This window comes from Giraffa tippelskirchi, chromosome X (genome assembly GCF_054371585.1).
Source record: "Giraffa tippelskirchi isolate mGirTip1 chromosome X, T2T-mGirTip1v1.2.pri, whole genome shotgun sequence".
Taxonomy (NCBI): Eukaryota; Metazoa; Chordata; class Mammalia; order Artiodactyla; family Giraffidae; genus Giraffa; species Giraffa tippelskirchi.
The window spans coordinates 135,236,198-135,251,090 of record NC_137289.1 but is presented as its reverse complement, the minus strand read 5'-3'; the positions used below and the strand labels follow the sequence as shown (position 1 = coordinate 135,251,090).

The window sequence follows — 14,893 nt, the reverse complement described above, 5'->3', positions numbered from 1 at the left end:
CATTTGCTTTTTTACAAAATAGTTTCTATTTCTTTGTTATGATTCTTTGTTGTCATTTGTCATCATATTCTCCATTAATTGTTTAAATACAGTTTATTTTAATTCTTTGAACTAATTTACAATGACTGCTTTCAAGTCTTTGCTAAATCTAACATCTGGGCTCACTCAGAGTCAGTTTTATTGATTGCTTTTTTTCCTTTTGTACACTTTTTCTTCTAGCATTATTTTTTGTTGTTGAAAATGACCTTTTTTGATAATGTATTGTAGCAACTGTGGATTCTGACTGATTTATTTTTCTGAGGCTTTTTTAAAAGTAACTTTCCTGGACTTACTCTATAGAATCTGTCTTGGCTACAGTATGTGGCCATGGATGTCTCTACTCACTTTTTAAATTCTTATTTTTGTTTTTTAGCCTCACTTCATGAATGCTGTCCCTGTGTCTATATAGCTTAGTCTTCTGCCAGTTGATCTGTGTCGGAGTTCGGAGTGCATTCCAAGTCACAAGCCGTTCTCAATCACCCTTGCAGTTTACTTTCCACTGGGCTCTCTGGGGTCTCCCCTGTACACATGCCTAATTTCCCAATCAGCCAGGGATGTGTGGAGAGCTTATCTCCACGCTTCTATGACTCTTTCAGTTACACTGTCTCCCTTTTACATTTCTGGCTGCTCTATCACTTTCCCCAATGAGAACTGTAATTTCAGGGGAACAAAGGTGTGGGTTTTCCTCATTTGTTTTCTACCAAGTTTATCACTTCTAGCTGACAGAGTTGCAACTTTCTACCATGACCCCAAGTGAGCTCACCCCCTGTGGCAGCAAAACTGCTGACTTTCTAGCCAGTCCTATCGTAGTCAAATAAGTTCTCTCTGATCGAACTGGGAGGGATGGGAGCAGCCCCAGGCAAGAAGGCCGCAGACTCCTGTTCTACTTCTTAAGTTCTGGCCGTTTTTCAAAATTAAATGTTTTTCAATGTGTTGTTTGCCTTCAGTCAGTCTCCAGGGCCCTAAAATGGTTGCTTGTTGACAATTTTGTCCATTTTTATACCTGATTTTGGTGGAAAGGATTTGTTGACCTTTTCATGTGTCATAGCTGGAAGCCTGACTTCTATGGCCCAATTTTTTTTTTTCATGGCCCATGTGTTAACCTTGGCTGATAATTATGGTCTCCAGATTTTTCGCTGGCTTTTTTATGCTCTCTGGGTCTCTCATTACACTCTCTTCCAACTCCCATCTCTGTTCTGGCCTCTAGGAAAAACTCTAGGCCCTTGACCATCCCTTGGCTTAAGGCTATGATTACCGCCTCTCCCTCTTAGCCAGGGCTCACACCTAGCCCTCCTGCCCTCTGCCCTTCAGATCTTCTTACAGCATCCATCTGTAAAGAAAAAGTGTTTAACTTAAGGAGAAGGCCTGAGGCTGAACTCTTCCCCTTACTTTTCCCTGATTCCACTCAGAAGCCCAAAGAAAGGAAGCAGAAGGCTTTGGCACCTCTTTGGAAATGACGCATAGCTGATGTGTAGCCATCTGCCCCACTGTCCTTCATTTTCTCTTCTCATCACAGTATCTTTCAGGCCATTTTGCCTGTTTCATTCCCAACCTGAACTATTCAACAGAAATTTTAGATTTCTTATTCTTAAACTAGCTTCTCAAATCTCACAGCTTCACATATTGATAGTTTCCACTATCTCAATGAGCAGCTACATGTAATAAGTCAAGTGTTCTGCCCCTTCAGGTCTACTTCAGATAAGTTCAAACTCTTGTTTTTGCAACTTATGAAAAATTCAAGCTTCTCACCGGTATTTTTGTGAACTCTCGGGGTCTTCTCAGGGTTTCTTCTATATTGGAGATGCTGCCAAGTTAATTTTTTTAATTTCAAAATGTCATTATTCATTTGGATGTGTAGCAAGGCCTGGCTTGCTAATTTAAAAACTCCTAAATGTGCCACTTTTAACATCATCCTAAAATGCCGATAGGCTGTAAGACTCTAATGGCCTTGACTATTTTTGATATTTATGCCTCGGAAAAGTGCTGACTGACTGTGGGCTTAAGCAAACTGTGATTTGTGTCTTTTCCTTCTCTGTCAATGAAAACAAAATACCTCTTTCACAAGAACATTAAATTGGTTAATGTTTCTGGAAAAGTTCTGCTGGAATGAAAATCAGTGCAGTGCTAGTCATTCTTCAGACCATATGTCTTATTTCAGGAAAAACAACATTAAGAAATTTAAGATTCTCTTTGCATGGTACAGTGATATGATAGACTTTTTTTTTTTTTTTTTTTAAGAAATTTTGGGTGGGTCCTTTTCAGGCATTGTGGAGAATTTTAGCTTTATGATACCTGGTAACTGTAATTGACATCTTTTTAGGTCTGCAAATTCAGGAGTTAATTGAGTGAGGATGATTCTGGAGTAGCTCCACTACACTGGTTTTCTTTGAACAGTGCATCGTGGTTATATTTCCACAAAGCCCTAAAATAAACGTTTTGCTTCTTTGTGGGTATAGGAGATAAACTCCCTTTATCTTTCATTCTCATGGAATCCATTTTAGCTGCACTAATGTGCATTAAGAAGTTTCTAACACGATGGGGAATGTCAGCAAGAATGAAATTAATTGGCTGGTCATCCCTGAAGGTACATATTTAGGGGTTGGTTCTCAGAATTGTCACTTCATCAGCTTGCTTAAAAATAGAGGATTTACTTCACTGCTCAGCTTGAGTCAAAGTAATTTCTTTCCCTCAGGATCCTCTTTCTTTGACAGAAGTGATTTTAAGCCAGCCTCCCTATTAACTCACTCTCATTCTACTGTGACTAGACATATCTGGGTTTTTTTTTTCCTCTAGCTTCTGAAAAATATGTAAAAATACATCAAATGTCTCTAAAGATTATGGTCCTGCCCAGAATTACCCACAGCATGGAATGGGACAGATGCAATCTGCCGGATATGAGAAATAAAGCAGTAAATACTCTATGTTTTTCCCATTCCACATTCCCCTAGACTATCTTTGAGAGTTAATAGGTAAAATGCAAAACTTTAGCTTGACATATATCTATTTTATATTGTTCAAAGAAATCAGAGTATCAGTGTCTTTTCCTTTAGATTTTTGCATTTCATCATCATATTCCTTTCACATATCCCATTGTCCAGTACAATTTCATCTCCATATATTTTTGAAATTTATACGAGACCTTTTTCATACCTCATCTACAAAATCCTTCCCCAAACACAGACTGCAGGAACACTGTAAAGACATAACAAATAGAATTTAAAGCACTTGAATGACACCCTTTGTGTATTTAAGTAGATGTATACGTAGCGATGGGCTTCCCTGGTGGCTCAGCAGTAAAGACTCCACCTGCGCTGTAGAAGATGCAGGAGACATGGGTTCGATCCCTGGGTGGGGAAGATCCCCTGGAGGAGGGCATGGCAACCCACTCCAGTATTCTTGCCTGGAGAATCCCATGGACAGAGGAGCCTGGAAAGCTACAGTCCATGGGGTCACAAAGAGTCAGACATGACTAAAGCGACTGAGCATGCACGCGTGCATACATAGCAATACAATGGTTTAATATAGATTTTAATGAATTTTTGCTCAGCATGTACCACTTAGGCAATAGTCTTAGTCCAAGAGGAACTTAAAATCTTGTTGGGAGGTAAGTTGTACAAACTCATATGCCTTCCGGGCCCAATCAGTTAACACATGTTGACCTAGACATGGTAGGGAGTGACAGAGACCATGGAGAACTAGTGATTGATTGCATGCCTCATTTGAAGGAATTCTGGTTCGGTACTTCTGAAACCTCCGTGTTGGGCAAATAAAACATTTTTATTTTTCTGGAGAGAGTCAACCCATTGGCTAGGACTTTATCTGTGGACGGGCAGCTTTTCAGTGTTTCAGTTACCTTTTGCTGTGTAATGAATCACCCCCCAAATTAGAGGATTAAAGCAGCAATAATTATTCCTTTTTCTCTAGCATGGCTCTGGTGGTCACTGGGCCCAGCTGGGTGCGTCTTGCTCATGGTGTTGCCTGCAGTTGCGGTCAGCAGTGGCAGGGGCTGGAGTCACATGGGAGGCTTCCTCTCCTAGTCTAGAATGATTGATGCTGGCTGTTGTCTGGAAGGCCTGCTATGGCCTCTCCATGTGTACTGGGCTTCTTTGTGGTGTGCTGATTGAGCAAGAACTTTTGAAGAGCAAGTTTCCTGAAAAAGAAGGAGTGAGGCTACACATGTGTTTGCCAGGGGGAGCTTGTATCACCTTTAATTGCCTAGCATTGGAAGCCATGTGGTATTTTAAAAAATTAATTTATTTATTTTAATTGGAGGCTAATTACTTTACAATATTGCAGTGTTTTTTGCCATACATTGACATGAATCAGCCATGGGTGTACATGTGTTCCCCATCCTGAACCCCCCTCCCACCTCCGTCCCCATCCCATCCCTCTGAGTCATCCCAGTGCACCAGCCCTGAGCACCCTGTCTCATGCATCAAACCTGGACCGGCGATCTGTTTCACATATGATAATATACATGTTTCAATGCTATTCTCTCAGATCATCCCACCCTCACCTTTTCCCACAGAGTCCAAAAGTCTGTTCTTTACATCTGTGTCTCTTTTGCTGTCTCGCATATAGGGTCATCATTACTATCTTTCTAAATTCCATACATATGCATTAATATACTGTATTGGTGTTTTTCTTTCTGACTTACTTCACTCTGTAAAATAGGCTCCAGTTTCATCCACCTCATTAGAACTGATTCAAATGCATTCTTTTTAATGGCTGAGTAACATTCCATTGTGTATATGTACCACAGCTTTCTTATCCATTCGTCTGCCAATGGACATCTAGGTTGCTTCCATGTCCTGGCTATTATAAATAGTGCTGGGATGAACATCGGGGTACACGTGTCTCTTTCAATTCTGGTTTCCTCGATGTGTATGCCCAGCAGTGGGATTGCTGGGTCGTATGGCAGTTCTATTTCCAGTTTTTTGAGGAATCTCCACACTGTTCTCCACAGTGGCTGTACTAGTTTGCATTCCCACCAACAGTGTAAGAGGGTTCCCTTTTCTCCACACCCTCTCCAGCATTTATTGCTTGTAGACTTTTGGATAGTAGCCATTCTGACTGGCGTGGTACCTCATTGTGGTTTTGATTTGCATTTTTCTGATAATGAGTGATGCTGAGCATCTTTTCATGTGTTTGTTAGCCATCTATATGTCTTCTTTGGAGAAATGTCTGTTTAGTTCTTTGGCCCATTTTGTGATTGGGTCATTTATTTTTCTGGAATTGAGCTGCAGGAGCTGCTTGTATATTTTTGAAATTAATTCTTTGTCAGTGGCTTCATTTGCTATTATTTTCTCCCATTCTGAAGGCAGTCTTTTCACCTTGCTTATAGTTTCCTTCATTGTGCAGAAGCTTTTAAATTTAATTAGGTCCCATTTGTTTATTTTTGCTTTTATTTCCATTACTCTGGGAGGTGGGTCATAGAGGATCCTTCTGTGATTTATGTCAGAAAGTGTTTTGCCTCTGTTTTCCTCTAGGAGTTTTATAGTTTCTGGTCTTACATTTAGATCTTTTTTTTCAATTTTAAATTAGTTTATTTATCTATTTTTTAACTTTACAATATTGTATTTGTTTTGATCTTTAATCCATTTTGAGTTTATTTTTGTGTATGGTGTTAGAAAGTGTTCTAGTTTCATTCTTTTACAAGTGGTTGATCAGCTTTCCCAGCACCACTTGTTAAAGAGATTGTCTTTTCTTCATTGTATATTCTTGCCTCTTTTGTCAAAGATAAGGTGTCCATAGGTGCGTGGATTTATCTCTGGGCTTTCTGTTTTGTTCCATTGATCTATAGTTCTGTCTTTGTGCCAGTACCATACTGTCTTTGATGACTGTAGCTTTGTAGTAGAACCTGAAGTCAGGCAGGTTGATTCCTCCAGTTCCATTCTTCTTTCTCAAGATTGCTTTGGCTATTCAAGGTTTTTTGTATTTCCATACAGATTGTGAAATTATTTGATCTAGCTCTCTGAAAAATACCGTTGGTAGCTTGATAGGGATTGCATTGAATCTATAGATTGCTTTGGGTAGTATACTCATTTTCACTATATTGATTCTTCCGATCCAAGAACATGGTATATTTCTTCATCTATTTGTGTCCTCTTTGATTTCTTTCATCAGTGTTTTATAGTTTTCTATATATAAGTCTTTTGTTTCTTTAGGTAGATTTATTCCTAAGTATTTTATTCTTTTCGTTGCAGTGGTGAATGGGATTGTTTCCTTAATTTCTCTTTCTATTTCTCATTGTTAGTGTAAAGGAATGCAAGGGATTTCTGTGTGTTAATTTTATAACCTGCAACTTTACTATATTCATTGGTTAGTTCTAGTAGTTTTCCGGTGGAGTCTTTAGGGTTTTCTATGTAGAGGATCATGTCATCTGCAAACAGTGAGAGTTTTACTTCTTCTTTTGCAATCTGGATTCCTTTTATTTCTTTTTCTTCTCTGATTACTGGAAGTCATGTGGTATTATTTCCACTGCATTTTGTGCTTTAGAAGTGAGTCATCAATGCTAGCCTATAATCAAGAGGAGAAAACTTGAGTCCACTTCTTAATGAGAAGAATATAAAAAAATTACAAACAGGTATTAAAACCAGCACAGGTCATGTTCTATTGGAGAATAGTACAACTAAATATATGATATATTCAGATATAATCAGGGAGATATACAAAATATCTAAAGACAGACTTGGTGTGGGTCCTATCCCAGGAGAAGAAATAATAGCATCTACAACTGGTAGGCTCTGTTAGTATAGCTGCTTAATATCTCCAAGGCTCCAAATACATCCTAGAGTCGGGGAGCTCTGGAAAATCAGGAAAGTTTCGATGATGCATCTGATATAAGATGTTTTAGTAATTCTTACTGAAGCTTCAGAGGCCCCATCAGGCTCCATCTGGTTGTTTGATTTCTTTGTTTTGTCTGCCTTTGTCCCCTAGAAGTTAGAAACATTGTTTCTACATGGCTCTTACCCTAATGTTTTGAAAGTTTATTCTTTGCTAAAGGGAGGGGAGTTGGGAGGAATGGGCAGAGAAGAGATGAGTTCTAGGAATACATTTCAACTTTGGTACATACTGTGGTTCAGCCCAATGTGATTTAGAAGCCAAGTTGAGAGGCACCTGGATTCTTCTGTCTTGACTCAAAGAGCAGACATAAAAATGCTGGATTCTTTGTGTAATAGTTTCCCATTGCTGCTGTAACGAATTATCACAACTTTATCAGCAACTCTGCTGCTGCTAAGTCGCTTCAGTCGTGTCCGACTCTGTGCGACCCCACAGACGGCAGCCCACCAGGCTCCGCCGTCCCTGGGATTCTCCAGGCAAGAACACTGGAGTGGGTTGCCATTTCCTTCTCCAGTGCATGAAAGGGAAAATTGAAAGTGAAGTCGCTCAGTCGTGTCCGACTCTTAGCGACCCCATGGACTGCAGCCTACCAGGCTCCTCCGTCCATGGGAGTTTCCAGGCAAGAGTACTGGAGTGGGGTGCCATTGCCTTCTCCGATCAGCAACTCAGAACAACACAAATGTGGTCCCTCACAGTTCTGTAGGTCAGAAATGTGGGATGGCTTGGCTGGTTTCTCAGCTCCAGTTTTCATAAGGCTGAAATCAGGATGTCAGCTGGCTTGGCTCATAGCAGAAGCACCCTCTTCAGTCTCATTGAAGCATTGGCAGATCCAGTTCCATGTGGTTGTAGAACTAAGGTTCTTACTTCTTCGTTGGTTGTCAGCTGGGGGCTACTCTTAGCTCCTAGAGGACTCTTTCTGCTCGTTGCTGTGGCCCCTGCATCTCACAGCCAGCCACAGCATGTCCTCCTTGCCCTTGGAATTTCTCTGACTTTTTGTTCTGCAACATCTTTTCTTACTTTCTTCCCTGTTGCATCTCTAGGGTTCAAGCCAGAGAAGTTTCCTCATTTTTAAGGATGTGTGTGATTAGATTAGGCTAGCCTGGGGTAGTCTAGGATAATTGCCCTGTTTTAAGCTCCTTGACCTTAATTACACCTGCAGAGTCCTTTTTGCCATGCAGTGTAGCATATCCACAAGATCCAGAGATGAAGGCATGGCCATCTTTGGGAGGATGCTTAATTATACTTAACTACAAGTAGTGATATTAGGTCAGTAAATGTGCTTTCTCCTGTGCTTTCTTCCTTACACAGGTAAGCCAGCCAGTAAATTTGTGTCAAACATTAGGGTTTATTGAAACATGAATCCTCAATTTGAAGGCAAAGAGTATATATATTTTATGGAAATGAGTATAGGTTTCAGCTTTGACAAGAGGCACTTTTTCTTGATTTCCAGTGTTGTCTCCAGTATAATGCTGAAGGAAACTGGTTTGAAGTCAGACAGACTAGACCTTGTGCGAGTATATAGTGTTTGTCAGTCTCATTGTCCTTTCCTGTGAGATAGGTTTTCCCCCATAGAAACTATAGAAATTGTTAACCTGTGGCTAGAAAGTGCATAGGGCATAATAAGTGCTCAGTGAGTGTTAGCTGCTGCTGCTACTGCTACTAATGATAATAACAAGATGACAGTCATGGGCTTTTTATAAGAGGAGAAGGTACGGGTGGACCAAGTAGAAGGAGCACTTGGATTTCCTACCAGTTTCATGTTAGTCTGACATAAATTATTAGTCTGACATAATTACTCTTTTTGACATAAATTGGTAAAATGATTGTTCCAAAAAGGGATTTATATGTTTATTTTGAGTACTTTAGCTTAAGACAAAGGCTTGGTTTCAACCATAAAGGGCAGTGCCTGAAACTCACAGGCATAAAGTCAGGGGTCAGCAAACTATGGCTTGAGGGCTAAATCTTGCCTGCTGCATGGTTTTGTACAGCCCAGAAGCTAAGAATGATGTTTAGAGATAAATGTTCATAGTCAGTTTGATGGTAGGAAGCACTAACTTTGAACCTCAAAGCAATGTTCTCCTGCCACTGAAGAATTTCATTCCTCTTATTAATAGGCCCCTATTACCAAAAATTGTACTCGATTATTATAGTTTGACTTTCATCAATAAAACTTGATAGAAAATTTTCTCTCACTATAGAAGTACATACATAATATCCTTTGTCTTGCCTCTTGGTCCAGGAAATGCCTAAATGTTTACGATCTGTTTACAGAGAACATTTGTTGAGTCTGATCTAAGTAACCTCCTGTGCATTTAAAATGCAGTGTAGACTCCTCATAGCTGGAAGGCACTCCCAAGATCTCTTAGTGCAGTACCTTAGTGTTATAGAGAAACTGAACCAGGAAGATAGGCGACTTGTGCACCACAACCTGGCTAATTAGTGACAGAGCCCGGATGAGCCATTAGAACCTTTGGTGCTTAAATCAGTAAATGTTCTATGGGAGCCGGCAGACCTTCTGGGAAGTATGGTTTTGCTTTATTATCTCTCTTTACACGGACTTCTTTGTTGTCACCCGTCTCAAACCTTTAATGGGCAAGTCAACCTACAAAACCCAGCTGTCCCGTGGCCCCATTGAACAGGGCCTGCTAAGCATCAATGTGTTCTCTGTTTCCATCTGTGGGTGGATGCCTTTCGATTTGAGAATTTTTCATTAAAGTTGTTTCAGAAGCCCTGGTACTCTTTTCCATTTTCAGTAATGGTGAATAACCAGATATGTTCGGTTTAGGATGAGATTGTTCATAGAGCAGAGCAATAGCCCTTAACTGAGGTGATAATTTCCCCACATGTCCCACTTCCCCATTGTTCCCTGGTTATTTGCTAATAAATTGTGCCACCTTGTATGTGTTTCACTGCACTCCTGCCTGGATAATGGTGATCACTTGGTGGTGTTTGTTTCTCTTTCTACAGGTGGTTTACAAATCCAACGACAGTCAATGCCTTCTACAGTGCATCCACCAACCAGATCCGTGAGTACTGGCTCCTTGTCTCCTTAATGTGCTCCAAAATGGGCAGAACTATGATTTAAGAGCAGGGCATTCTTCATTTACCCCTAGAAGTGACCAGGTATGTTGGTGAAGAAAGTTTGTTTCCCTGCCTATATGTCCAGGTTTCCTCATTTTCTTTACCTTATAAGTTTTTTTTGTGAAAGTTTTATGTAAGAAAGTGTTAGTCGCTCAGTCGTGTCCAACTCTTTGTGACACCATGGACTGTAGCCCACCAGGCTCCTCTGTCCATGGAATTCTCCAGGCAAGAATACTGGAGTGAGTTGCCATGCCCTCCTCCAGGGGATCTTCCTGACCTACGGATCCAACCCAGGTCTCCAGCATTGCAGGCAGGTTCTTTACCATCTGAGCCACCAGGGAAGCCCCAGCTTTATATAACCATTAAGTTAAAAAAAAAGAAAACAACTACAGTATGTAAAACTGCAGTGACATTGGCCGTGAAAAAGGAACAAGCTTCCACTTTTCTGTCATGATGGTCTTACTGATGTTTGTTTTATTTCTAAGATTGCTGGGAAAAACAAGTAGGTAACTGGGCAGATTTTAGAAGCTGTTAAGAAAAGCTTTGTAATGCTCTAAATAATCCTGGGATGTAAAGTCTTGAGTTTCTTTTATTTACATGTACTAGTACATGGGCTTCCCAGGTATCCCAGTGGTAAAGAATCCACCCGCCACTGTAGATGTGGGTACGATCCCTGGGCTGGGAAGATCCCCTGGAGAAGGAAATGGCAACCCACTCCAGTATTCTTGTCTGGGAAATCCTATGGAAAGAGGAGCCTAGCAGGCTACAGTATATGGAGTCCCAAAGAGTCAGACACAACTGAGCGACTAAACAACAGCAACAAATTAGGTACATAATTGTAAACACCATGATAAGTTAAAAACATTATTAAGGATCATATTGCCACAAATAAAAAAAATCTGACAACACCAAATGTTGACGACAGAGATACATAGTGCTAGTGGAAATGTAAATTGGTTCGCCCACCTTGCTGTACAATTGGGCAACACCTGGAAAAGCCAAAGATGGATGTGTATGTCGATGGGTGTCATTTGAGCTCTTGACATGTGCCCGAATGCTATCACTCAAAGTGTGGTCCAGTGATTATCAGTAACAGAGCCCCAGGGGAACTTGTTAGAAATGCAAATTCTCGGGCCCCACTTTAGACCTATTGTTCTTAAACCCTGGATATGGGGCCCAGAAATCTGTTTTATTAAGCCCTCCAGGTGAGGCTAACATACTTGGGGAAGCAGTGCCCTAGAGAAGTCTCACATGGGGAGGCCCACATGAGAATGCTCATAGCAGTGTTCTTTATAATAGCAGCAAGGGGAAAAACCTACCTGGTTATTGAATGAAATGTGTCATGCTCACACAAGGGCATGCCAGGCAGCAGTGCACAATGAGTGACCAGAGTGACATGGATGAAGGTCACAAATAATAGGTTGTGTATGTGTGTGAAAAAAACAACTTGGGAGAGTACATGGAGGAAGACATCATAAAAAAAGAGTTGAAAAGCATGCAGAACAGTTCTATATATTGTCCACAGGTCCATCCATGTGTAGTAGAAGTATGAAGACACTGACAAAAATGAGACACCGAGTGTAGGTTGGCAGTGAGCTGTTGTGGGAGGGCAGGCTATTCCCGCTGATGCCCTTGCTGGTTTTTCACCCCCCTTGCACCTCTTCTGGTCTCCACATATCCTCGCTTGTATGGTGTGTACATCTAGCCCCATGGTTTTAAGTCTGTCTCTTTGCTGTTTGGTGAATGCAGGTGATGGAATTTATGAGGACTTGCTGCCCTTGGCCTGCCCCTACTGTTTCCCCCTGGGATCCCTCTAATACCCTTCTCACTTGCCTCCCTGCTTCTGAATTCATCCCCCTTTGATGTAGTCTAAATATAACATTGTAGCCATTTTAATGCTTTTTACAGTTGTCTCATGTCCCTCCTTTGCTCAAAACCCATCATTAGCATCCCATCTCACACAGAATACAAGCCATATTACTTGAAGTGGCCCTGAGGCCTGTTGTCATGCTGCCTTTGTCCCCCCTCTGTTTCAGCCACACTGGCCTCCTTCCTGTTCCTAGACCAGGAAATATTCTTCCTTCCAGCCATTTGTACTCAGGATTCTCTTTGTCTTGGAAAATCTCCCCAAGTGATCTGCATGGTTTGTGCAGATCAAATCTTCCTTCAAATCCTTGCTTGAATGCCACCTTCTCATTGAGGCCTCCTCTCCACCCACTCGTGGCAGGTCCTCTGGCATCCTGACAGGACTCCCTGACCAGAGAGAATAGCCCACTCCCAGCAGGCACACCTTTTTAGCGTCGCCCTCATGTGGCCACTTTGGGGAATGGCAGTATCTACAGAACTGGAACTGGTATGGGATAGTACGTAACAGTATGTTAGCTGGCGGTGTGTTATTATTATGAAAACGCCATTGCTTTCTTCCCCCGCCCCCAGCTTTATTGAGGTATAATTGACAAATAAAAATTTTATCTATTTAAAATATACAACACGATGCTTTGCTATAGCTCTGAGTTGAGAGCTAAGCTGCATGTGTTACATGGGCACTTACATTTTAGATAGTAATTATAGCTACTATTTATAATAATATGGATTTTGTGTATATAATATGAATTATATCATTTGGAATAACTTATTGGGTGATAGAAAATTCTTTGAATTATCTATTTTTTTCAAATAAATTTATTTATTTTAGTTGGGGGCTAATTACTTTACAATATTGTAGTGGTTTTTGCCATACATTGACATGAATCAGCCATGGGTTTACATGTGTTCCCCATCCTGAACCCCCCTCCCACCTCCCTCCCCATCCCATCCCTCTGGGTCATCCCATTGCCCCAGCCCCGAGCATTTGTCTCATGCATCGAACCTGGAATGGTGTTCTGTTTCACATATGATAATATACATGTTTCAATGCTATTCTCTCAGAACGTCCCACCCTCACCTTCTCCCTCAGAGTCCATAAGACTGTTCTATGCATCTGTGTCTCTTATTCTGTCTCGCATATAGGGTTATCGTTACCATCTTTCAAATTCCATATATATGCATTAGTATACTGTATTGGTGTTTTTCTTTCTGGCTTACTTCACTCTGTATAATGGGCTCCAGTTTCATCCATCTCAGTAGAACTGGTTCAAATGTATGCTTTTTAATGGCTGAGTAATATTCCATTGTGTATATGTACCACAGCTTCCTTATCCATTTGTCTGCTGATGGACATCTAGGTTGCTTCCATGTCCTGGCTATTGTAAACAGTGCTGCGATGAACATTGGGGTACTTAAAAATTGGGAATAGAACTGCCATATGACCCAGCAATCCCACTGCTGGGCATACATACCAAGGAAACCTGAATTATCTATTTTTAAAGAAAATGTTTTACTAGGTACATGGAAAAGAATATATGTAACATGCTAGAACACATAAAGTTATAAAGTATACAGGAAAACATATAATAAAATAAATAATGTTTATGAACCCACCACACATCCAATAACCAGAACATTCCTGATGTTATTGCATCTATGTTCCTCTCCATCCCTTTCCTGTTCCCACCATTGCACTGTTCTGATTTTTGTGTTTATCATTTCTCTTTTTAAAGAAATTTGAAGCCATTTACATATCCCTAAGCAATATATTGTTTATTTTTTTTAATTTATTTATTTATCTGTTTTTTACTTTACAATATTGTATTAGTTTTGCCATACATTGACATGAATCCGCCATGGGTGTACATGTTTATTTTTAGTTATTTTTAGCATAATAAAATGGAATTATATTGCATGCAATATTAAGCAATTGTGATTTTCTTTCAGCATTTTTTTAAGATTCATCCAGGTAGCATGTGTCAGTAGGACTTTCATTTTCACTGCTTTGTAACATTCCATTGTGTGACTGTAGATTACTTATCTGTTCTACAGAGCTACAAGTTTCCCTTTTCCTAGGTTTTCACTGTTCTAAACAGTGTTGCTCTGAATATTCTCATACATGTCCCCTGAAACAAGTGTTTCAGATATATACTATGAGTGGAATTACTGTGCAAATACTTAACTTTACCAGGTAACACCCAATGTTTTCCACAGTGAATGTTCCAAAGTACAGAGTGTTTTCACCATTTCTCATTTTCATCACTTCTTGGCATTGGTAGACAGAATTTTCACCATTCTAGTGAATGTAATAGATCAGTTCTTATGCCAGAAGAAGCATTGAGATAGATTCTTCACCAATATTTCCACATTCACTTTCCAATGTCAGTGAATGCTTACTGCTCTTTGAGGGATTTAAGTATGCCTAATAATATTTTTGCCTCCGGGATTCATCCCTGTTCAACATTTTTTTTTAATCTGGGAAGAGCTGATCTTATCAGAGGTTTACTGAAGAAGCAGCCATTTCAGGGTAACCGAGTGGTTTCATGAAGCTCAGGAGCAGAGGGAGTTTGGAATGGACAATTTGAAGCAGTATTTTAATTAAGAGATTCAAGCTGTTTCTATTTTCCTAATGACCAGTGCTTGCTCTCATTGTAAATTACATTCTCAGGGAAGATGACAAGGAGTCCTATGGGTAACTTTTTTTCTCTCTCCTCTTTCCTATTTTCTGGACTACAAATTAAGACAGGTGGAGTTCCTTCTTATACATTTCCCCATTGGGTTTCCTGGGACCCCCCCAACCCCCAACTGCCTTCTTTTTGCTCCACTGAACAAGTGGAAAATTGAGGTGATTTTCTAAAATGAACATCTTTATTGATTAGGGGCCGATTCTGACAGCATGTGGCCATCTGTTTAATTGGGTTTCACATCTAAGTTGTAGCTATACTTAGTAACGTGATTTATGAGAATTTCACTCAGTTCCCATTATCATTTTCTGATTTATGCCATTTAAGTCAACTTCTGCATGCAGTGGAGACTTGAGTAGAAAATAGAAAACCTGTTTTTG

At 40.3% G+C, this 14,893-nt stretch overlaps 1 protein-coding gene across 5 annotated transcripts in view; it reads left to right on the top strand.

The window, feature by feature from the left end:
- Positions 1 to 14,893, top strand: part of PHEX (phosphate regulating endopeptidase X-linked) — a 228,124-nt gene that overhangs the window by 170,869 nt on the left and 42,362 nt on the right. For all 5 annotated transcript variants that reach the window (XM_081565946.1, XM_081565944.1, XM_081565947.1 and 2 more), the window contains one exon: positions 9,850 to 9,908. In XM_081565946.1, coding sequence (XP_081422072.1) covers positions 9,850 to 9,908 — 59 coding nt within the window. The remainder of the gene's footprint in view (positions 1 to 9,849; positions 9,909 to 14,893) is intronic.